The sequence below is a fragment of the Panthera onca genome, chromosome A2, assembly GCF_046562875.1.
Source record: "Panthera onca isolate mPanOnc1 chromosome A2, mPanOnc1 haplotype 2, whole genome shotgun sequence".
Classification (NCBI taxonomy): domain Eukaryota; kingdom Metazoa; phylum Chordata; class Mammalia; order Carnivora; family Felidae; genus Panthera; species Panthera onca.
The window spans coordinates 144404417-144427758 of record NC_138340.1 but is presented as its reverse complement, the minus strand read 5'-3'; the positions used below and the strand labels follow the sequence as shown (position 1 = coordinate 144427758).

The 23342-nt window shown below is 53.1% G+C and overlaps 1 protein-coding gene across 1 annotated transcript in view; it reads right to left on the bottom strand.

The window, feature by feature from the left end:
* SND1 (staphylococcal nuclease and tudor domain containing 1) overlaps positions 1-23342 on the bottom strand; it is a 422669-nt gene that overhangs the window by 10152 nt on the left and 389175 nt on the right. The window contains exon 17 of the mRNA XM_078439837.2: positions 5983-6171. Within this exon, the coding sequence (XP_078295963.1) occupies positions 5983-6171 (189 nt within the window). The remainder of the gene's footprint in view (positions 1-5982; positions 6172-23342) is intronic.

Below are 23342 nucleotides of genomic sequence, written 5' to 3'. Positions count from 1 at the left end.
AAGTGAAGCAAACCAAAGCAGACTCCCAGGCAATCCTCATGCAAACCAGAGCGTGAGAACCTTGGTGTCGCAGCGGTTCTGGGACCCCACTTCCCACTCTGACATCACTCAGTAGGGGTCACTCTGAACTCTTGAGGCCTTCGCACCGCCCAGGGCCATGGCACTCCGAAGCTCTCCAAGTGACAGCCCCGGGCCACAGAGGGGAGGGCTTGTCACTGTTCAGGAATGCCTTGCCTCAGCAACTTCTATGTCCTCACCTCAAGCAGGTTGCTCTGACCCCAGCTCAGAAGCTGGGCCACTCCCCTCCACCCTCGCCTTTCTCCTCCTCCCCTGGCCCTGCACTGTCAGGGCTGCAGCGGCTCAGAAGCTGATTCGATGTGACGGTGCATCAAGTCCGATCCCGCGGCCAGGAGATTATCCCGGTAGTGAAGCCTGTCAGAGCAGGAGAGGGCGGGGCTGTCCAGTTGAGCAGCAAGAAGGGGGTGAGGGACTGGACCACACACGGAGTCCCACAGTCACACAAGAACAGGGGGTAATAAAAGTATTAGCCAAAACATACATGCTTACTAGGTGCCAGGCGCCATTCTAAACATTCTCCAAGTATTAATTCCTTTAATCCGTACGACAACCCTTTGAGTAAGTATTAACATTACCCTGTTTTAGAAAGGAGGGACCAGAGGCACCCAGGCTTGCTAGAAGTAGCAGGAACAGGATCTGAACCTGGACACCCAGGTGCTAGAGATCTTCAAGCTTCAAGGTCCTCAAGGGGACATTTTGGCATTGACCGGGCCTCTAGACACAGAGGGAAAGGTTGTAGGTGGGAGATGTGGGCTCTTGTCCTTCAATTTGCTGTTTGACTTCAGTCAAGCCACAGATCTCCTGCATCTCCTTTTCTTCCTTGCAAGAGGGAAGAGGCCCCTGGAACCTGTGGGCTGTGCCACATGACCGCAGAATCACTCAGCTGACCTGCGGATCCCTGGATGGCACGAGGAAGCAGCCCAAGGACAGGGATGTCTGAATTACTGAACCTTCTTGGGTGCCACCTGCAGAGGCTACGCTCCTGCCTTTCATGCGGTGCGAGCACTCTTCCACTGGAAGGGGATACTGAGGACCAGGGCCCTGAGAACTGGAATGAGCAACAGGGGCTGAGCCCGAGGGAGGCTGCCAGGGAACGGCCGAGGGGGATGGGAGAGACATCACCCAGGCCCAAACCTCGTCCAGCCACACGCAGTAGTGCCCTTGCCTTCTGCCATCTGAGGTCAGACTCTAACCCAAACAGGTCTCCCCTCTCACTCTCTCCCAGCACCAGTCCCGGCGCAGCTGCCCCCTTAATCCCTGGCGTCTGGACACCTCTGCTTTCCACGTGCCGAGGACTGGTGGCCACGGGAAAGGAGGCAGAGAGCAGGACTTCAACTCAGTCAGATCAGAGACTCCTGGCCCAAGGGCGTCTCTAGCCTTCGGACTTCCCTGTGAAAGGGCCTCTCCCATTGGAGGCCACTGCACGGACTGCTGGGAGCACTCTGGGGGACCACCCACGGTTACTTCCCGTTCCAAGGCCCACATCCTGTTGAGGTAGACTTTCTCTCTGGGCCCTGCTAGGGGAAAGTTCCCCAGGGGGGTGACGACTCAGTCAGTCCTAGCCTCTCTGGGACCTCTGCAGCTCGAGGACTGACGGGACTCTCACTGAGACACAGGACTGTCAGTACTGCCTCAACTAAGCTGAAGCCAAGTGCCGCCTCCCCCCACCAGCCAGTACCTACCCTCCCTCCAACCCCTCAGCCTTCCTTCTGCCCCACCCCCAGGCAGTGGGCCCTTCTCCCATCTACCTCGCTCTTCTGGCTCCCTCCCAGGTGCAGCCAGCACGTCTCAGACGTTGGCCTGGAGTGGGCCTGAGGCTCAGAGCCGTTCTGGGCTCCATCCTAACCCTGCCCTGCTTCCCTCGGCTGTGGGGGCTGTGGGGAAGGAGTCTCCTCAGCGGTGGTGATGAATTGGGAACAGACTGACAGCGGGGGAGCAGGAACTGCTAATGACTCCTCAAGTAAATGCGCCTTGGGCGACAGCATCAGGTTTCCTCCTTGGGGAGAAGGGTGGAGCTCCTCTGCAGGCAGGCTCAGGTGGGCAGCAAGCTGGAGGTCATGGATGATGCAAACAAAAGCCTCAGGCCTTTTGCTCCCACAAGGAGTGTGGCAGTGGGGCCAGTCCAGTGACAAGGTCCCACAGCTCACTGGTAGGAGGGGCACAGCAGGGTGTACCCCCCCCCCCCCCCCCCTGCTGCCTGCCAAGGTGAAAAGACACCAGAAGCATGAGATTGCCAAAGGGTAGGACAGGGAGAGCTGCTCCTCAGATAAAGGAACTCCATTTCTAAGAGGGAGCTGGCTTGGCCCCTTGAATAGTGGAGCCCTGCAGGTTTCCCTCAGGAGATGGAGGTGACCATCTGTTCCCTGGGACCTAGCCACCAGCAAGCCGGTAAACGTAGCCCGGCTAGGTGGCTTCTTGGTGGGAAGGAGACAGTCAGCTGAGAGCTTGGCCCACCCTTAGAACAAGGGCACGTTTTGCCCATAATGGCTTATGTTGCCTTTCTGCAAACTGGGGCAGAGGGGACACACACACTGGCAGGCACCTGCCAGACGGGTGCCACTTCCCTACAGCCATCCCTAGCCCTCTCACAGTTCAGACCTCTGCCAAGGAGCCTGTTTTGGGGAATTCCCAGGAGGGATGCTCCTCATCCTGGACCCATGGGGCGATGACAAAGAAGACCCAAAGACCCCTTCCAGAGAGAACAGTAATTGCGTGTGCACAGAATCAGTGCCTTATGGCTCTCCCCCCAGGCTCTGGGCAGATGGAAGAGCTGGGGAAGGACCTGCGTGGCCAAGATGCTGACCGGAGGATGGGACGCTGAAGCTGGGAATGCTCTTGGCCTTCGGTGCAGGCAAGCCTGAACTGGGTCTAAGCAGCAGGGCCTAGGCATGCTGGGAGACCCACCCAAGAGGGCTCTGCTTTGCTCTGGGAAAACCTCCGGACTGCATTAATGTGGAAAGGCCTTTCCCAGCTCCTCTGATTCGTGGTAGGGTTTGTGGTCAGGCTGGGGGCCAGGATGGCACTGTGTCCTGAGGCGGGGCCCCTTGGGAACCCCTCCGTGACCCTGGCCTTAGACCTAGGTGGGGGAATGGGCAAGGGAGGCGGCTCCTTCCTCCCTTCTCTGTTCTATTGCTGCTCTGTCATGCCAGTTCCTGTCTACATTGTGGGGCCAGGTCAGGGGCATAGGCTCTCTCTTCCTGTCCTCACCCGTCCCTGGCCCTCCCTCTTTCCTGTACTCCCTCCCCAGGGAGTCCCAGATCCTCTTTCTGGCAGGAGACGGGGGATGTGAACTGAGGCTCCACTGGCTGGAGGCCTTCCTTTCTAAATCCTATTTAATATCTCCGCTCAATAGGCTCCAAGGGTGGGGCTGGCTCGGGGCCAGGGTTGTGGAGGCCTTCAAGATCTCAGTGGGGAAGACAAGCTCAATAAAAGGCGATCAATGGCCAACTCAGCCCTGTCCAGGGCTCTGCTGGGGCAGAAGGGGGGGCCGGGGAGGGAGGGCAGTTCTGGTGCCTGCCATCTGTGTTTCCCTCTTTGGTCCACAGACCCGCCCAGGATTCCTGGAGGAGGAGGGGGTAACCTGGCATTAGCTTCCTGTAGAGGAAGAGGAGGGCCCAACCAGCATCTTGATGAGGAGAGAAGTCTGCAGGGCACAGGGAGGAATGAGGCCCAGCAGGGAGGCAGCTAAGTTCTCATGGAAGGGAAGCTAGCATTGCCAGGTTCCCTCAGATCCGCTAACAAATGTGCACACACATAATCACATTCCCCAAAGACATCTGCATGCTCTTAGTCTCACAAAATCTCTCAGCATTACCTTTCCTTGGTTAGCTCACAGGTACCACCATGATCCCTTAGCCACATGTGCCTGTCTCCGGACAGCTAAGGCAGCCCTCATGGGGTCACAAGTGAGGCAAGGTTGGAGATCCTTGCCTCCATCCTGGGAATACCTCAGATATGCAGCAACTACCAAATTCTCTCATCTGAGTCCAGCCAACTCTGAGGGGGCTGCAGTGCTACACACACACACACACACACACACACACACACACACACACACACACCGCTCCTGGGAACCAGCCCCACCGGAAGAGGCAAGGCATACTAGGTTCTGCCACGACCCCCCGAAGAGGATGGGATGTGCGGGACAGGGACCCAGCAGGCAGGCAGGCTCTTGCACTGAGTAGCGCACTGCATTTTAATTGGACTGGAACAAAACCACGCAGCCTGTGGAAGTAATTAATCACTGGTAATTACTCCTCAACATCATCATGTGGCAAGAGTGAAACGATGACCTGGGCTCTTTCAGACAAATCCACTGCGTGGGAAATAGTGGTGCCCAGTACAACACCCAGCAAGGCACCCATTTCTCCACCTCAGGCCAGATTCCCCTCTGTCTTCTCTTGGGTCCCTTTGGGGTCTCTAATCTCAGAGAACAGAGGGTCACTCAGACCCGAAGAGGCTCGTATGCTGAGTGACTAAGGGAGCAGGGCCTGGGGGCAGAGACGCTTTCAGAATCTGGGCTTTAGAGGCCGGTGCTTGCCACGCTGACCCCCTGCTGCTAATTCTTTGGTGAAGGTTCAGCCCTTTGCACACAAGGCCCCAGCACCACGTCTCAGCCTTTCCCTTCAGTAGGCACAGGACACGGGGCTGGCAGTCTTAAGTTCAGCTCTCACTAACAGGAAAGCCAAGAGGAAGCTCCTTTGCAGTAGGGGCTAAGGTTGCCTGCTTCCCCATCACTCTAGGAAGACGGGGTTTACTGTGAGCAGAATTGGGACAAGGAAGGGTGGAAGTGTCCTCAGAGGCCTCATGGTGGCCTATTCCTCCAAGACAGGGACAGTCCCTCTCACCTGTCCCAAGATTTGTGGGTCACCACTCCCTACAGTTCTTCCACTCTCATTAGGGTTGGTCACCTGTCCCAATCCCCAGGGGACGGGAAGAAAAGACAGAGAGATCTAGGCAGGAGTCCCTGGGCCAGTGCCTGAAGGAAGACAGCTGGGAAGGACCTAGTGAGGAGGTGGCTGCTCTGGGTTGGAAGAGAATGAGGAGCCTCTGGGCCCTGATGCCCCCTACTCCTTTTGGCAGGTGTCTGGGCCTTGACTTTGGGAGGCGAGTTGCAAGCCAGATGGCTGCCCCATGGGGAAGGAAACGTTTATTCCTGGAACAAATTTATGGCTCAGCACGGCTGTCCCATGAAATCCTCCTCAAGCTCAGAGAAGCCCTGACAAATTGGTGGCCGGCTGATTTATCCCCATTATCAGGGCTGGACTATAAGTCAGTGGCGACAGGCTGAGTCGGGGGGTGCCAAGCCCAGCTCCCACCACCAAACCACTGGGTTCCTTAATCGTCCATTTGTTTCCAAAAGCTGCTTTCCGACCCACCCCCCTTGTCTCTTCAATGCAGTGTCTGCAGAGACTGATGGGCTATAAATCTGCTGTCCTAACAGCTTTATGCATCTCCTGGGGTAGCTTCCAAAATGGGCTTCCCTGCAGGGCGATGCGAAGGAAATTCAGAAGTGGGCTGCGGGTCGCCCAGCTGCCCCGAGGGCAGCAAAGAAGGGTCCGGGCTGGCGAAGGGAGGACTCCCCAGTCTCCTGCTCACAAGGGGCTCTCCCAGGCACTCCTCTCATGGCTCCAAGGTCACCTTCCAGACAGCTTTCTCCTCCACCAGGTCCACCAGAGGAGGCCTGTGGCTGACGAAGCCTAAGCTGGCAGCCTCTCCCTCGGTCACGTGTGGCTCCTGACGTGGGGTCTGAGACCAACACCAACCGGGGTCCCTCAGGTGGGGGATGACCGCTCTGTCTGTTGTGTGGAGGCAGTGGTGTTGGGAGGGGCGGGAAGGCGGGAAGTCTGAGCTCTGGGGTGGCGCCCACCTCCTCCCCGGCCAGGCCCGATTCCACACCCGTACCTTTTCTTTCTTCTGCTTGGCGGCCTCCTCAGCAGACAGCAGGGATTTGTAGTAGGAGCTGCGCTCAGCAGTGAAGTGGACCTTGGAGAGTGAGTGCTCCACCAGCAAGACGGACAGGTTGGCGCCATCGATGTGCAGCCAGCCGATGAAGTTCCCGGCCTTGTCCATGCTCTCCACCTCCACCTCTACCTGGGGAACAGAGAAAGGGGGTGTCAGCCTGCAGGGGGAGGCCCTGGCCAGCCGCCAGGGCGTTCACACCACAGGACAGGAGCGCATTAGGCACAAGAGCAAGAGCTCACTGGAGCTCCAGCACTGCTGACCCTCTTAGAACCCTTCGCTTCAGTTGTGAGTGGGACCTACGCGTTCTGGCCTCTCACACCCCAGAATCATCCTTACAGATACGTCACTGACCAAGCAACTTCAAAACTCCCTTCTCCTCAGATCTTTTGGCAGACAGCTCCTAGGGTAAACTCGGCTCCCCTTAGCTTAAGCAAGCGAGTCTGCGTTAGCCGTGTGCGTGTGAGTGCAGCCTGGGGATCGGGAGTGAGACAAGCAGCAGACATAGCTCTGGGAACATCCCACTCTTCTTTAGCGCCCACCCACCCCCGGCTCTTCTAGGAAGACAGGCAGGCCCTGGGGAAGCAAGACAATCCCTGGGGAGAGGGGTGTACAGCTGAAGGAATTAATGCTTAACAGAGGTGATGAAAATGGCTGGATGAGAGCCAGGCAAGGAGAGGAGGGAAGGGGGCAGGTGGGCAGAAGGATGTGAACAGGGAGTTTACTAACACACGAGGGCATTTGTGGGGTGACCACAGCGGGGGGCTGCTCCTGACAGGGAGTGACTAGAAGGGTGTAGTCACTACCATCAGGCCAGTCTTTGGGGCCTTATGCTGTGGCGGAACCTCAGAACCCTCAGGGATCCCTGCAGGGCTCGGGGGCATCTGAGCCTCCTCCACTGAGGGCCTCTCCAAGACCCCGAACCCCAGTACTGACTCTGCTCCTCCAAGAGGGTGGCCTTGATGCCTTGGCCCTTGTGGTAGCTGATCTGCTTCCACCTCATGAAGGCAATGGCCCAGGGTGAATTTCTTCTTTGATTCTCCTCAACCTCCTCCTTTCTCTGCTAAAAGGGGCTTGTAAAAGTCTTTGCTGCCAAATATGAAAACTTGTATTAATTTAAACAGCTTCAAGCTCGATTAAGCAATAAAATGAATGTCTAAATACCTGGGAATTCTTTGAAGCCTGGGCTGGAGCCAGCAGCAGCAGCCCAGGGCAGAGGGTTAGAGAGGAGAGCGGAGGGAAGGAGAGGGAAGAGAGCAGGGAGAGATGTGGAGGACATGGCACCCTGTAAGTAGACAGAGGTGACTTGGCCATGCAGACAGAAGGCAATGGGGAGAAGAAGGGGTAGGACCAGGAAGGCAGGACCCTGGCTTTTCCCTTTTCTTGAACACCCTCTTCCTACTTAAGGCTTACGGTTAACCCTTCAAGTGGAAATGCAAGTTCAATGATGCCTGAGGTTGGGGTCTGACCCAGAAGCAGATATGAAGAGTTTATTAGAGCTAGGAAAAAAAAAAAAAAAAAAAAGATACTACATATAGATCCATTCCAAGCTGACTCTGTAGGTGGGTAGGTAGGTCCCCTATTCCTGGACCTCTGGTCTTTTGCCATGTTAGTAGCCAAGTGTCGTTTTCCTAAAACTGAGGACAGCTGCCCTGCTTGAGCACACGGCCTCCTTCCAGTTCTGAGAAGCCTGTGGTGGGCTAGTGTGGTTGTGACAAGAAGCTTGATGCTCCCTGGCATAATTCCTCTCGGCACCCGATTGCTAGAATGGAGGCAAGAACCCTAGAGACGGGTTGATGAAACACCCAGGCAGGTACAATCCTTCTCATCCTATAAGGTGCCCACACTTAGACCTCACACCACATAGCAAACCCCAAATTCACACCTCACCTCTGATGCTGCAAACCAGACGATGGCCTCTCAAGGGCTCACACTAGCAACAGACACAGTGACTGGGAGCCACTCCTGGGGTCAACACTACCAACCCTGTTGGCTGACTTCACACTTACCAGCCTCTCCCTGCCTGCAATCAATATGCTAACTTGGGCTTGACAAGTCCCTGGGCCCAGCCAGGCACAGAGGAAAGAAATCTCTAGCCTTGGGCACTGTCCTCTCACCGAATCCATCTTGGGTTACAGAGGGAGATAAAACTGTAGCCTGTGGGTCTCTGCTTCCCCTTTCATTATGGCTGCTGCAACCAAGGTACTTTCTCCATCAAAGGCATTCAGGGGAAGGTGGGCTGGGCTCAGTGGAGGGATGGGGCTACTCCCAAGTATCTTGACTTGTGACCTCTCTAGCCAAGCCCTGTGCCGTGTCTATCCTTCTGGGCACAAAGAATTCAATCGGAAGACCAAAGTCTTAACCCTTCTCTAGTCCTGGGAGAGTTCCACTGGGAGCAAGCACAGGGTTAAGCATGGTGGTCCTAGGTTGGTATAAGTGTTCACTGTTCATCATGTTTCTCTCAGATTGATTGCCAGGAATTTGTAGCCTGACTATAACATTCCATGGACCAATGTCTGTATATGCTCTATTTTTCTGATCAACTTTAAGACTCAGGTTTTTGATACTTTCTCTTAGTTAAAAAGTACATATAAACCACACATACATACGGAGATATACAGATACAGCTGATTCTCAATGTTTGTGGTACTTATGTTCTATAAAGGCACCATGAACACTGAATTAGTGAATCCTGAACCATTGCTCCCAGGGGAAACACAGGATTAGATTCCTGCAGGACTCTCATCACATTTTTATCAACTTACCAATACATAACCTTCTTCTGTGCATGTTTCTGTTTAAAGACACCTTATTTAATATATACTGATGATTCATTAACATTGAAACCACAGCCAATAGCACTATCACTCATGCCTGAATAAAGCTTATCTAACACATGTATTTTCTCCTTAAGGCTTATCACAGTCTTCTTGCACTTAGGAACACTAGACAGCATTTCAGCACTCTGGAGGCCATTTTAAACTACAAAATCACCAAGAGAAAGCACACACACAAAAAGGAAAAATGCAGGACCACAAGACACTTGTGTGTGGGGTGACAGCTGAACTAGAAGGCTGTGCAGCACCTTTTTCAGCCTCAGGTGGGAGATGTGCTCACCAGCAGACTTGGAATTTTCACGACAGTGCACATCCACAAATGATCAAAAAAGTCCCATGGGGCACCTGGGTGGCTCAGTCGGTTGAGCATCCGACTTTGGCTCAGGTCATGATCTCCCAGTTCGTGAGTTCGAGCCCCGCGTCGGGCTCTGTGCTGACAGCTCGGAGCCTGGAGCCTGCTTCAGATTCTGTCTCCCTCTTTCTCTGCCCCTCCCCCACTTGCGCTCTGTTTCTCTCAAAAATAAATAAAACATTAAAAAAAAAAAAAAAAAAAGTCCCACGAGCACTGATTTTGGGTTACAAGTAAATTTTAGCAAGTGAATTTGCAAAAACGGAATCACACAGAATGAGGATTGACTATCTAGAGGTATACGGAGAGCTATTTCCTACAAGTTTGTTTCAAACTGAAGACAGGAGTTAGGGGAGGCTCACTCATGTCAAATACACAGGAAACCTCTTCCGGTTTCTTTCTGGCTATTATAATCAAGTGTTGTGTAAACCGGAAAGTGCTATACAATATTGCTACTTGTCTCTTCAGCATCTTGTGGAGTGTTTCAGGGAGAGATTTGGACTCGACAGCTTCCCTTGGGAGGCCTCCTACAATGGCATGTGACATCGGGAGTTCAAGACTTGGGTGATGACCGTGGGCTGCTGGAGTGTTTCATTTGTGCGTGGGCATTCGGTGTGGACACACGTGAGCTGATCCGGCCTTTAGGGTACCACAGAGTACGTGTCCACATGGACACAGGCGGTGTCAGCAGGGAACAGATGGAGGCTCTTCTCTTCATTCCCCTCTTCAATGCTCATATTGAAGCTAAGGCCTAGGAAAACAGAGCTGAGGGGAGGAGGCCTCCCGAGAGATCATGAGGGGGGCCATGGCATCCCACTGAGGAAGCAGCTGGGCGAGAACGAGGAAGAGGGCGGCCGAGACGCCTGAGGTCGGACCTGCTCCTCAGGCGCCGAAGGACACCGTGCCGCTGCCTCACTGGGCACCCCGGCTGGTCCGGCCATCTGCCAGCATCTCTTGCCCCGTGCTCTTGAGGCAGACGGAGCGGGTGCGGATCTTTGGTCCGAACTGGGCCCTGTGAGCTGAGCTCTTCCAGCTTCAGCACCACCTTCCTGTGAAGGCTTCCCGAACCCATCCCCAAGTCAACCACTCTGTGGACACCTATAGGCTCACCCACCCTTTGGCATTTAGAGGGGAGTGTACAGCACAGAGGTTAAGAGCGCAGCCTGTGGAGCCAGACTGCCTCAGTTCAAATCCACCTCCCACCTATGTGACCTTTGGCAAGTCACTTAACCTTCTGTGTCGTTTTTTTTTTAACGTTTACTTATTTATTTATTTATTTTATTATTTTTGAGACCGAGAGAGACAGAGCATGAACGGGGGAGGGTCAGAGAGAGGGAGACACAGAATCTGAAACAGGCTCCAGGCTCCGAGCTGTCAGCACAGAGCCCGACGCGGGGCTCGAACTCACGGGCTGTGAGATCATGACCTGAGCCAAAGTCGGCCGCTTAACCGACTGAGCCACCCAGGTGTCCCTGTGTCCTTGTTTACTGTAAAACTGGCATTGCAATATTCCCTCTCTCAAAGGATTTGTTATGATTAAATGAGCTAATACATACACTAAGCATGTAGAAGATTACTGGACACATAAGTGCTTCATCGTCATCATCATCATCAGCATCAACTTTTTACTTCATAGTAGGGCCAGTTATTTTATTTCCAAATATCTTTATTCTTCAACTAGGTTGTTTGCTCCAAGGGGGATCAAAGCTTTTTCTCCCCCCCGCGTCTTCCCCAGAGCTGGGTGTAGTGACCGGGCAATGAGATGGCAGGAAGAGCATGGTCATGGAGTCAGACAGACTTGGGCTCAAATCCTAGCTCTGGCTGGGGTTTTTGGGAAGTCCCACAAACTCTCCTCTCCTAGCCAGTTTTCTTGTCCGTAAAAAGAGAAGCGGATCCTATGTATCCAAGGAAGTAACATAAAACTGCTTCCTCTTCCCTTCAGCTAATACGGGCCAGCAGCAGCCCTGCTCGGGCTGAGCTCCATCCCCTTAGCTTTCCCTCCATCTAGAAGGTTTGGGTTTCTTACACCCAGGGGGCCTCATGCAAAATACAGAGTGGAGGGAAGGCAAGTGTGGGCTGATGGGAAGAGCTAATGTGTGATGTCCTCACACCCAGCTGAATAACCAGGTGCTGTTCTGCTCAGTCGAGGGGGGGGCGCGTCTCTCTCTGCCACAGGGCCAAGGGGAGGGGACGCGGCCCGGCCAGCCGCACCCAGCGGGAGAGCAGCTGGACACACTGGACTCGGCCTGTCCGTGGGCTGGGGCAGCCGGCGGGCCCGCTGCCTCACAGTGGGACACGTTCTCCTGCTCCCAAGCACATTAATGTGCCACTAATGAAATTGTTCTGGCTTATTTACCAAATTAATACAAACGGCACAGGCTGTTAATTTGCATGTCTCCTAATTACTGAGGAAGAGCTCCCGTGCCCAGGCAGCACACACACCTCAGTGCCCACCCAGCCGGGCTGTGGTCTCACCCTTCCCAGCTGCGGGTGCGTGAGGAAGGGGAGAAGGGAAAGGAGGAAAGGGGAGAACTGGAGCGGCTCTGGCTCGCTCTCCGTGGCTGAGAACAAGTGAGGAGAGAAGCTGTGGTGGCCATGAATTTGTTTCATTGCCTATAGTTCTTTCCTTGGTGGCTGGAGTGCCTTGGCCTCCAGAAATATACTCGGTCCCTGTCCTGCTCCCCTCTTCCACACTGCCCTTCCTTTCCCTTGTTTGGATTCTGTCCAGCTTCTTAGGAAGTACTCCATCAGGCAGGCAGTGGGGTCTGAGTCATCTTTCTCTCTAGGCAGTGTGGCACATTCTGGGCCTGGGGTGCAGCGCAGGGTTAGAACGGTGCACGGGGTCACAGGAAGGGAAGTGAAAGCCACCCAGGGGCTGAGGGTCTTATGGATACTACTCCTCTTTCTCAACTTGTCCTGCTCCTTCCCAGCCACTAAGCCTTCAGATTCTGAAACCTTATGTAAAGTATATGTGTATGTGTGGGGGGGGGGGGGGGGAGGGAGAGGGAGGGGGGGAGAGAGAGGGAGGGGGGGGGAGAGAGAGAGAGAGATTGGTCACTTCAGAGCTCACCATAAGACCACAGAGGAAATTCTGACTGCCCTGGGGGTTCAGGTAGCTGTCCTACCTCTCCTGCTCCAGGAACCATATTGGATGACTAGTGGTTCCAAGTCTGGGGCAAGGCTGAAAAGACACAGGTCCTCCTGCAGCCTCCTTTGGGTCTTGGTGAGGTTTGGGCCAGGGGAGGGAGAAGGCACTGGAGGCTGCCTCCACTGAAAGGCAAACTTGAACAAGGCAGCTAGGGGCGCTCAGGGCAAAGAAACTCTGAAGTGTTGAGCAGAGGAGGAGACACAGCAGGGGGCTGCACGCTCCACCGGTGACTCAGGGCAGCCAAAGGAGGTACAGCACAGAGGCGACTGGCAATGGGGGAGGGCAGGGAGATCCCATACTTATGTACCCACCTTCCTTTTTTGTGTGTCAAGAGGATGGAGAAAAGGTACGATCTCCCCAAGTGTGCCAGCCCCACCTCTAGGCACAGTGCCTGAGCGCGGGAGAGGACTGTTCTTTAGCCAGCCTCTTCGGTTGGGAGGCTGAGGAATGCCTGGAAAATAGCGAGGGGATGCTCTCTCCTCCAGGGGAGGTGGGCCGCCTCCGGCAGGACAGGTGAAGCCAGGTAGACAAGAGCAGTGGCACAGGACACCCCTGCCCTGGGGTCCTTGGAAACGAAGACTTCCCGCACAGGTGACGGCGATGGAGGTTATACAGGCTGCGAGTTCCTCTAGAAGGCAGAGAGCAGACTGCTCAGGGCTGCCTCTGGGGAGGTGACATCAGGGGCCTTAATGACAGGCAGAAGCCTCTATCCTTCCCACATGCTGTCTGGCCACAGGCCTGCTTTCAACACCCCCAAAGCCACCAGCAACAAGTATGGGAAAAAGCCTGAAACTAGGAACACGGCAGGAAGGAAGATTGGATGACAAGGCACCGAGGAACAAAGAAAAAGCACCGGACTGACTGGAACTGTGATCTGGGCCGGGAGGACGCGGGTCACGTCCCCTCCAGGCTCAGTCTCCTCACACACAAATGAGAGCAGAACCAAGGTTTTAGGGTGCTCTCGGCTGTGAACTAGCTGAGGGGACAGTCGGGGCTGGGTGGTGGCACTGGTGGTGTACCAGTACGACTGGGGGCTGAGGAGACAGAAGGGCAAGCAGAGAAGCCCCCTGCGAACCCTCGGGCCCCGCAGGAAAACTTGCAGAGAGGCACAAAGGGCACTCCAGCCTCTTCTGAACCCACGCCTCCCACCACTTTTCTGCCAGAATGTGAGCAGTGATCCAGAGCAGCCAGACTGCACCGGAGACTCCTTGCCTGTTACACAGAGGTAGCCGCATCGCCGCAGAGCTGGTTTTCCACCATCACTGATGCTGCATGAAGGCTGTAACGTGCTGCCACAGCTAGAGCTGTGAACTTGAAGAGACACCTCACCTTAATATAGTAGCAGCTTAACACAGCCAACGTGTGCCCGCCACTCACAGGCACGCGCAGACACAGCAACGTCTCTCAGAGACGACGAACGTTACCACACTGCAATTAATAATGTAACGCTCTGGGAGCTGGAGAGGCAGTGCCCATGAAATGCCTCCTGGGTCTCATTACCGGCAGCTGCCGGCAGGGAGTGGGCAGAGGAGAGGCAGGCAGCAGTACAAATCTCCCCTGTGCTGGAGAAGCAGCGCTCTGGTCCCCATCAGCGCCCCTGCTCCTAACCCCGCGGCACCTCCAGATCAGATGACTCTTTCAAGTCCAGCCCACAGTGCCAACTGTTTTCCAGAAAACCTCCCTCGGACATCCACGTGCTGGCCCAAGCCAAAGCCCTAGGAATGCCTGGAAATCAGGCCCGAGTCGGCACGGTGGCCGGAGGGGTCAAGAAGCTCCTGGAAATTGATGGAAGGCCTGAGCACAGAACAAGATGGCTCAGCTAGAAGTTCAGGGCTTCTTCCTCTCCCAGAATACCTCAGGGATGAGGGGTGGGATGAGTAGGGGGCGTGCAGCTCCTGGTCCTGCCTGAGGCAGAAAGGCGGCAGCCAAAGTGATCAGCATCGTCGGAGTCTGCCGGGAAATGCAAACCTGCTGACTCCAGGCCTTTGCAGGCGGTAACACAGTTTATAAACTGACGCAATCTGTTCCTTTGGTGCAGACAATGAGGAAAGTAGATTGTTCATCTTCTCAGGAAAACCCGGGGCTAAAGGCTGGAAGGAGATTTAACTCTCTCTTCTCTGAGATTCATGCAGGAATGACCCCGAATCAGGAAGCCCTCATTCTGCACCCCTGTCCAGGGCACCCCTGGTGGCACCCTTCCCCACAGGTTTCCTGAGACCGAGCCAAGCTTTGGAACTCCTTCAGACCGTGAGGCACACCGAGTGGCCCAGCTCCTCTCATCCTCCTTGGCTGACATGGAGAAGAGCAGCGCCAGCCCAAAAGAGCAGCGAAGACAAGACTGCTGTTCATCAGGTGCCCCCATGCAGTTCTTCATCCCAAACCTTGGCGTGGGCCACGGAGGCAGCCACGGTGGCGTTTTCCAAAGCCCAGCCAGAGTACCTCAGGCTGTACCCGAGCCCTGTGGGGACCGGGCTAGTGGCGAGAGGAAGGCTGGCCTCTTGTCAGGGCAAACCAGTGTATGTATGACATGGAATAACTAACTACATGTGGCTATCAAATGTCTGACCTGGTCTGAAAGTAATCGAATATTGTTCAATCAGGTCGAGTTAAAATGCCACTTCCCCCTTTATGAGGACCTGTGTGTCCCCCTGATCCCGAGGCCCACTCTGGACAGGCGCCCTCTGCTTTGCTGACTCCAGCTCTCCGGCTTCTTTACCTGAACTGCTGTGGGTGTCTATGGGGACCCGCATCTTGCTTTTAAAAAGCTCCTATGTTGTCATTCATAATTACTTCTTTCTTTTTAAAAAAAAATTTTTTTTAACGTTTATTTATTTTTGAGGCAGAGAGACAGAGCATGAACGGAGGAGGGTCAGAGAGAGGGAGACACAGAATCTGAAACAGGCTCCAGGCTCTGAGCTGTCAGCACAGAGCCCGACGCGGGGCCTGAACTCACGAACCGCGAGATCATGACCTGAGCCGAAGTCAGCCGCTTAACCGACTGAGCCACCCAGGCGCCCCCATAATTACTTCTTTCCTTCCCACCCCAGAGAAAAAGAAATCTAGCTCTAGATCACACCCTCTTTGGCTTCCTCGGGCACCTACCAGTCACCTCTCACATACTGTCACCATTCCAATCCCCTCTCCCATCCACCTCTCTGCCTATGAATATCTTGCCCATCCGAGAAAACCTTGCCTTGACCTCCTATCCCACCCAGTCAACCTATTTCTCCTTACCCAGAGTATTTCCTCAACTCTCTTTTTCTTCCCCATCCATTGCGATGGTTCACTGCTATCAATACTGCAATGGAACTGCGACTTCTAAGTCACTCGAGACCTCGCAACTGTAATTTTAACAATTTCTTCTCACATGTCATCGATTTTGACCTTTTGAATGATCTAACCAAGCTAAGAAGCCCTCTTCCACTTTAAACTTTTTTTTTTTTTTTTTTTTTTTTTAGGCCTCTGTGATTCTCAATCATGGCTTCTTCTCCCTGCTCTTAGTTTCAATCGTGAATTCTTTCCCAACAACATGCCCCTTGAATACGGATATTTACCAGGGGGCCACTTTAAGCTGCACAGCCCCCATTTTTCACTGCTCTCGGAGTTATAGGACACCATGACTTTTATTTCCAGTCCGGACCTCTCTTCAGAATTCAGCTCCAACCTGACAACTTTCAAATGTGACGAGTCTAATTCTGAATCTACTATCGTCACTATAAAACCTGTGCCTCCACCTGCATTTCTTATCCCAGTCAGCAGCACGAGAAGCTCGGGAGTCATCCTTGGCTCCCTTATATATTCACACTCAATCTCCGGATCACACTAATTCTACTTCATAAACGTCGCTTGAATTCTTCCTCTCTTCTTTATCCTCACTGCCACTCCTTGAGTTCAGGTCCTACCTCTGGGGGACAGTCCCCTTCACCGGTATCCCTGCCACCAGTGTCCCTAATGGCCCCTCCACAATGCTGCAGTGAGGCTTATCACAGGCAGTGCAGCACGATGGTCAGAGACAGGCTGGGGAGCCAGACCACCTGGAGTCAAGCCTTGCTCAACTACTTATTAGCTGTGGGACCCTAAGTGGTCAAATGGGCATAATAATGGTGCCTACTTCAATGATTTTTACCAAAGAATAAATAAACTGATTCTAGTTAAATACTCAGGAAGAGTCTGGTAGATAGTAAGCGCACAGTTACTGTGCGTTTGGGTTACTTAACCAGAAAATCCAAACCTGATCCCTTCTGCTGCTGTTGAGACCCTTCCCTGCTCTCTGCTGAAGTCCAAATTCCTCAGCACAGCAGAGTATAAGCTTCTTACCACTGGGTTCTTACTGGTCTCACCTTCCACCATTGTGGCCCTCGTTACTTTGCTCTGGTCACGCCAAACCAACGCCAGCTCCACACACATGACGCATCGTTTCAGGCCTCTGTACACGCTCTTCCCCGCGGCTAGAACGCTCCTTCTATTACGGCACCTGTGAACTCCTACCCAGCCCATGAAGATTCTGCACTGATGGGATTTCACTCAAACTATTACATTATTTACTTAGCAATGCTTTCCCCCACATGCCACTACTAATTACAGTATCATAATGGGCACTTATTAATGTCTTGTTACCGGCACACGGGAGGCATTCAGTGAGCAGATGATGAAAGGTAAGAGGTCTTAGCTTCTCCAGATTACTGGCAGTCAACTTGGAGAAGGAAAGTTCCTGGGACAGAAAACGGTCTTTGGGGAAATCCAGTGGCGCTGAACAAATTGGGAGAAGGCCTGTTTCGAGAACCTCTCTAAGGTGACAGGGATGTTCCCACAGATGCCCCTGTCAGAGCAGGTCTGCTCATAGGAGCCCGGAGGGGCAGAAACTGGCTTTTGGTCAGTGCAGCCAGCACTGATGACTCAGAGGCTCCCAGACGTCACGAGCAGAAGGGGCTGTTTCGCACTTGGCTTTGCCTGTACTGAATATAACTGGAGCGAGGATGGATTCCTCTATTTATCCAGGCATGAACACAGGCAGCAGCTGTGTATGCCTCCCTCTGGTCTCCTACACATCCACCACTCCTGGCCACCATCCCTCAGCAAGGAAGGGGTGAAGAGCAAAAGCAGACACGAGACAGCCAGAGGAAGAGCTAAGAGGACAGGACAGGACCCCAGAGCCTGTCTGCTAAGTCCTCCAAGCCAGGGGGTAGGTGTCCCAGTTAGGACTCAGTCGCCTGAGGGAACATCCGAGCGCAGGGCTGAGAAAGCCTCAAGCTACAAGTCACTTGCCAGTGTGGGCAGGTCTCAGGTCCTTCTAGGAGAACAGGGAAATCTTTGGGGAAAGGCCACTGCTGTTAGGTTTAAGGGAATCTGGAGCTTGGACAAGCTCAGTCACTTCAGAGTTCTCAGAACTGGGCTGTGGCCATGGGGGCCACTAAAATGCTGTCAGGTTGTGGCAGGGATGTCCTATGCTAGGGGAAAGGGGATGTGGAGCTCCTTCTCTTTCATTATCACCTGGTCTCTTGGAATAGGTGCATGGACACTAATCCCTCTTGCAGGCCAGAGAAAGGCACAAGAGAAAAGAATTCGGAACAGATAAAAATCCTACACTTGCAGCTAGGAGCCAGGCAATTTATTTCCCCCTGCCCCTGTGTTCATCCGTATTCTTCCTTAAAATCCAGCTGCCTTCACATGCCAGCAGGAAGCTGGCCCTGGGCCTGCTGTCCTCGGCAGGCACCCCTTTCCGATTCACAGGGAGGCAAAGCGGTAGTGCCGGCAGAAGTCCTGTGATCCACACTCCTGGACAGGCCACAGAGAAAGCCCCCTGCTCCCCTCTCACCACACTCAGGGGCTGCTCTCTTAGGCCCAGTGGAGAGGAGATCTGGGCCTCTTCAGGGACTCTGCCTGTGTTTCATGCACGTTCCCAAAGTCTGTCTCAAACCTATTTCAACACGGTAAGGAAAATAAAAAAATCCTTTCAGATGATACAGTCGTCCTCTTCCAGCAGTGCCAGTGGGTGAGGGCTGTTGTGTGCTCACCCTCCAGTCATGTGGGCAAACGAGGCCCTTGCTCAGTATGACCTGGAGGGCCTGTGATCTCTGTGGCCTCTCCGTAATACAAAGAAGGGCCTGTGGGTAGAAGCCACCCATTATACGGTCTGAGCACACAGAGCCCAGATTGGGATAAGTGCGGTATGCCAGAGGCCAGATCGCCTGGTCAATGACCCTGGTCCCGGCCCCTGCCCTCTTCTGGGGGTCGAGGCTGAGCTTCCTCACTGCTCATTTATTGCTACTGACAGTGAAACTATGGCACTGCTTGTACCGTCTGAGTGGAGCTCTCAGATGTCATAAGCCCTCCCAAACCTCCCTGTGGTCTGCAGCTGGTCCGGGCCACCTCTGCCTGGGAAAAGACTAGGAATGAAGGGCATGGGCCGGCACGGGTGTATTGACTCCACTGCTTCTCCACACTGAGGCCACATTCCCTCTTCTTCCCTGTCTTTCCCCAACTCCCTGGGCCATGGACTCCTCATGCTGTTTTGGGCTACATTTGTAGTTACCTCCTGAAAGTACCCAAAGCCACTGGAGTGACAGCAAAGGCGAGAGAGGGAAAAGTATTAGTGGTAGGAAAGGACAATACATAGGATGGGTCAGCAGCTTAGCTGTTGACATGACTCTCTGCCCATCCTCTTGACAGGACTCAAAGCGCCATTAGTCACAATTATTTCTCTCTCCCCCATTTCAACCAAACGTGCCGAATACAACTGAGCTTAATGAGGTCCCAGGAGCTAATGGGTGGCCCCTCAGCCCTACTATTTGCTCAGGCTGATCTTGTCCTGTTCTCAGGCAGGGAGCAGCTATCCTGTGTTCCTCCAAATGGGGTTCCTCCAAATGAGGGTGGCCTCATTTGCCCTGCTCTACCCTCCAGTCTGGTTACACTAAGCAGAATTCCACTGACACCTGCTCTCTGCTCCACACGGGGAGTCCTCCCAACGTAGGTGTGCTCTGAAATGGAGACAGGAAATGAAGATGCTCAGCATCTTTGGCTAAGATTTCTGGAAGGCACAATTAAGCTTTTAAGACAATACCTTTGGTTTTGGAGGAAGCGTGGTGAGCCTAACGCTTTCCTAGGCGGAGGTGCCTGCTCCAGGCTCTTCTGACAGAAGACAGTGTGGCTGCAGCCACTGCTGTCAATGCAGCTTCTCCCGCCATAGACTTTCTGTCAGTGTCCTCGGGGGGGGGAAAAGCTTTGAGATCCCTGCCCCCACCCTGACACTCGACGTAAACATTATTTAAGCAATTGGATTTCTTTTAATGCTATTTGAAGATGCTCTCAATTGCCCACTGCTCCTGAGCTGCTGGCTGGAGCCAGTGGGCAGGAAAACAGACAGTGGGAAGGTCAAGAGCAGGAAAAAAAGAAAAAAAAAAGAAAAAAAAGGAAAGGCCAGCACCATCCTCTGTCTTAGTCAGGTAGTAAAAGGCATGCCGTAAGGAGCATGAAAAGAAAAAGAAGGGCTATGAGGAGAGATTCTCAGTACCGTGAATCTTCTCGAAGTACACCATACTCCCCTTCTCACCAACTTCATTTCCTCTAATCCAGCCCCCCTTGCTCTGGCTCAGCTGATCTGCCTGCCGAGTGAGCTGCCCAACCCGCCTCCTGTAACCCGGCTGGTCCCTGAGGCCACAACCCTACATCACAGCCGGAAAAGTCAGACATGCAGCGGCCCCCGCACCGCCAAGGGAGGAGCAGAGGTGCAGAGCATACTCAGAGAGATGTCTGGCCGTTTACCGGTAAGGGATTTCTGAGAGAACCCCCACTTCAGGAAGTTTCTGCCCAGGAGTGCCGAGAGAAAATGTGTGAAGATGTGTCCAAGGGGCAACTCCCCCACACCACTTATATCTTCCAGGAAGCCTTCCCTAATTCACTCTTTCTAACAACTCCATCTTTAGTGCTCACGTTAAGTCCTGAATCAACTAGACTGCTCTTGTAATCCATGAGCTTTTACATTATGCCCTCCAAGTGAGGCTGTTGCCTGTTTCTTTTGCACCCACACCTAGTCCCCACGTCATTGCCCAAGCATCAGGATTCTAGGCAGTGCTAGAAGGGGCTTGATGGAGGGGGCTCCTGGGCGACTGTGCTTGGCAGGGCTCTTTTGTTTCTGGGCAACACCTTCCACATGGCTATGTTCCTGGTTGCTGTCTAGAGCTTCCCTAACAAAGACAGCTTCCAAGGCCAGGCAAGCAGCAGAAAGTGCAGGTTACAGTTATAATAGAGTACAATGTACCCTGCAAGGGGAGATCATTGTGGTTCAGCCTTGCATCTCTGGAAAGATACAGCAGGGCTGGAGAAGGACCAGGGATGCCCAGTTGAGCTGATTAAAGAGAAGAGAACATCCAAAAATGATTAGGATTCTTCAAAATGGAAAGACAGATGTTGAAGGAACTGCAATGTATAAAAATCATTAAGGATGTGTAAAGAGACCTAGGACTTATTGTAATCAACCAACCGAGAAATAGCTATTTGGCATCTCCTAAGTAGAAAAGCACTGCATTAGGCATTGCAATAGATGCAAACGGACAAAAAATAACTTCTGTCTTCAAAGAGCTTCAGTTGAGAAGACACAACGAAGCTGCCTCATGTCGACTAGTGACAAAATGCCATGTAAAACCCATGACCACCGAATGGTAGCACAGACGGCAGGCACTGGAGGGGTTCACAGGAGCACGCCAACTCTGAGGGCTAGACAGTGGGGATACTTCAGGGAGGGGCCAGGCAGGACATCACAGGTGGGGCCAAGCAAACACGCTCTAGCATGTGGAATGACCTGGATCATACTTCAGAAATAGTCATGGATGGTGGAGTGAAAGCAGGAGTGAGGTAGAATTTCAGGACAAAAAGGGAGGCTGAGGTCAGTGGAGGTATAAGCAGATACTGAGGGAGAGGGAAGGTGGCAGAGACAGCAGAGGCCAGGAAGAGGTGCAATCTGCTCAGAAGAAAAGCTCAGGAGGGTGACCTTGAGGGATAGGGTGATGGGATGGGTCAGAGCCCAGCCCCTTCTAATACAGATCTGGGACAGATGGATCGGGGGTGGGTTCTGTACATCCTTAGGAAGGCAGGAAGGGAAGGATGGGAACCTAAACAAGATGCACAGAAGTCCTGGTACAGTGACAATAGTTGGGACGCAGGAATGAGAAGAAACAGACAAGTGTGGTGTAGCTGGTCAATGGATCATGCTGATTGGAGTCAGAAAGCAAAGAGGGGAGAAGACAAGGGAGTCAGAAAGAGAAGAAGAGCCTTTACCAGGCAGGGTCCCCTAGCATGACTTTCACTTATTCCCTGCATAACAGACAGGCACGGTGCTTTGTGTCTGGTCCTACCTCCACCTGCCTGTCTCCATTCCGACATTTCCTCCTGATTTGGGGCACCTCATCCATTGGCAGAACTGCACGATGGTTACTCTGAAGCCAGACTTTCTGGATTCAAACTTGGCCTCTACTGTTTAGTAACCTGGACGAGTTATTTTAAGCCTGTGCTTCAGATTCGAAGTTTAACGCGGGAGCAGTGAAAATGAATACCTCCCTCCTAAGGAAAATGTGAGGTTTAAATGAGTTATTATACACAAAGTTCTCAGGAGAATGTCCGGTAGACAATGTTGGTGCTTCTTCCTGGGTTAAGCACAGATGGTGAGAACAGAAATGTATTTTGAGGGCACCTCGGTTATAGAGTGACCAAACTTTGGTTCTCTCAGGGAAAAATCATAGGCCTTTGGCTAATATACAGATGATACAGTCTTCCTGTTCCAGCAGTGCCAGTGGGCAAGGGCTGTTGTGTGCTCACCCTCCTGTCACACGGGCAAACTGAGTCCTTGCTCTGTATGACCTGTGATCTTTGTGGCCTCTCCGCAATACAAAGGAAGGCTTGTGGGTAAAAGCCACCCATTATACGATCTGAGCACACATAGCCCAGATTGGAATAAATGCGGTATGCCAGAGGCCAGATCGCCTGGTCAATGACCCTGGTTCCGGCCCCTGCCCTCTTCTGGGGGTCGAGGCTGGGCTTCCTCACTGCTCATTTATTGCTACTGACAGTGAAACTATGGCACTGCTTGTACCGTCTGAGTGGAGCTCTCAGATGTCATAAGCCCTCCCAAACCTCTCTGTGGTCTGCAGCTGGTCCGGGCCATCTCTGCCCAGGAAAAGACCAGGAACGAAGGGCGTGGGCCGGCACGGGTGTGTTGACTCCTCTGCTTCTCCGCACCGAGGCCACATTCCCTCTTCTTCCCTGTCTTTACCCAACTCCCTGGGCCATGGGCTCCTCACACTGTTTTGGGCTTTGCAGTTACCTCCTGAAAGTACCTAAAGCCACTGGAGTGACAGCAAAAGCGAGAGGGAAAAGTATTAGTGGCAGGAAAGGAACGAGGCAGAATGAACTAGGTGTTTCCTATAGTAACAGGTATCCTTTTAGTCCAGGTATTGGTGTGGCCAGCTAAAAGTCGGTCCCTCTCTCATTGGTCACACCGCTGAGATTTAGCTGATATTTTTGAGTGGGACTTCTGAAAGCATTTGCCACCATGGGCTTCCCCCTTTTCTTTCGGCGTCCTAACTGGAAGGAAGGTGTGAATAGGTGGGGCCCCACAGGCTCCTTGGACCTTGAGAATGGAATCCATGCGTGCTAAGAAATGGATTTGGATCCATTACTCCAGAAGGAGGAGGGGACGTGGATCCTTGTTGACACTGAGGTCACTGTACCAGTCCAAGACTGTCTATCTCTGGACGTTTTTCATGAGAAAGAAGTAAACTTTAATCTTGTGTAAGCAACTGCTGTTTCTGAACTGTTTTCAGCAACTGAATGTAATTCCAAACTGATGCGTTAGTATCTCTCTGGAATGCATGTCCTTCTACCCTTGGTTTGGCTGATGCCTACTCACCGTTAACAGTTTGGCCTAAGTGATACTTCCTCCAGGAAATCTTTCCTGAACTCTTAGTTGTGCCCCAAG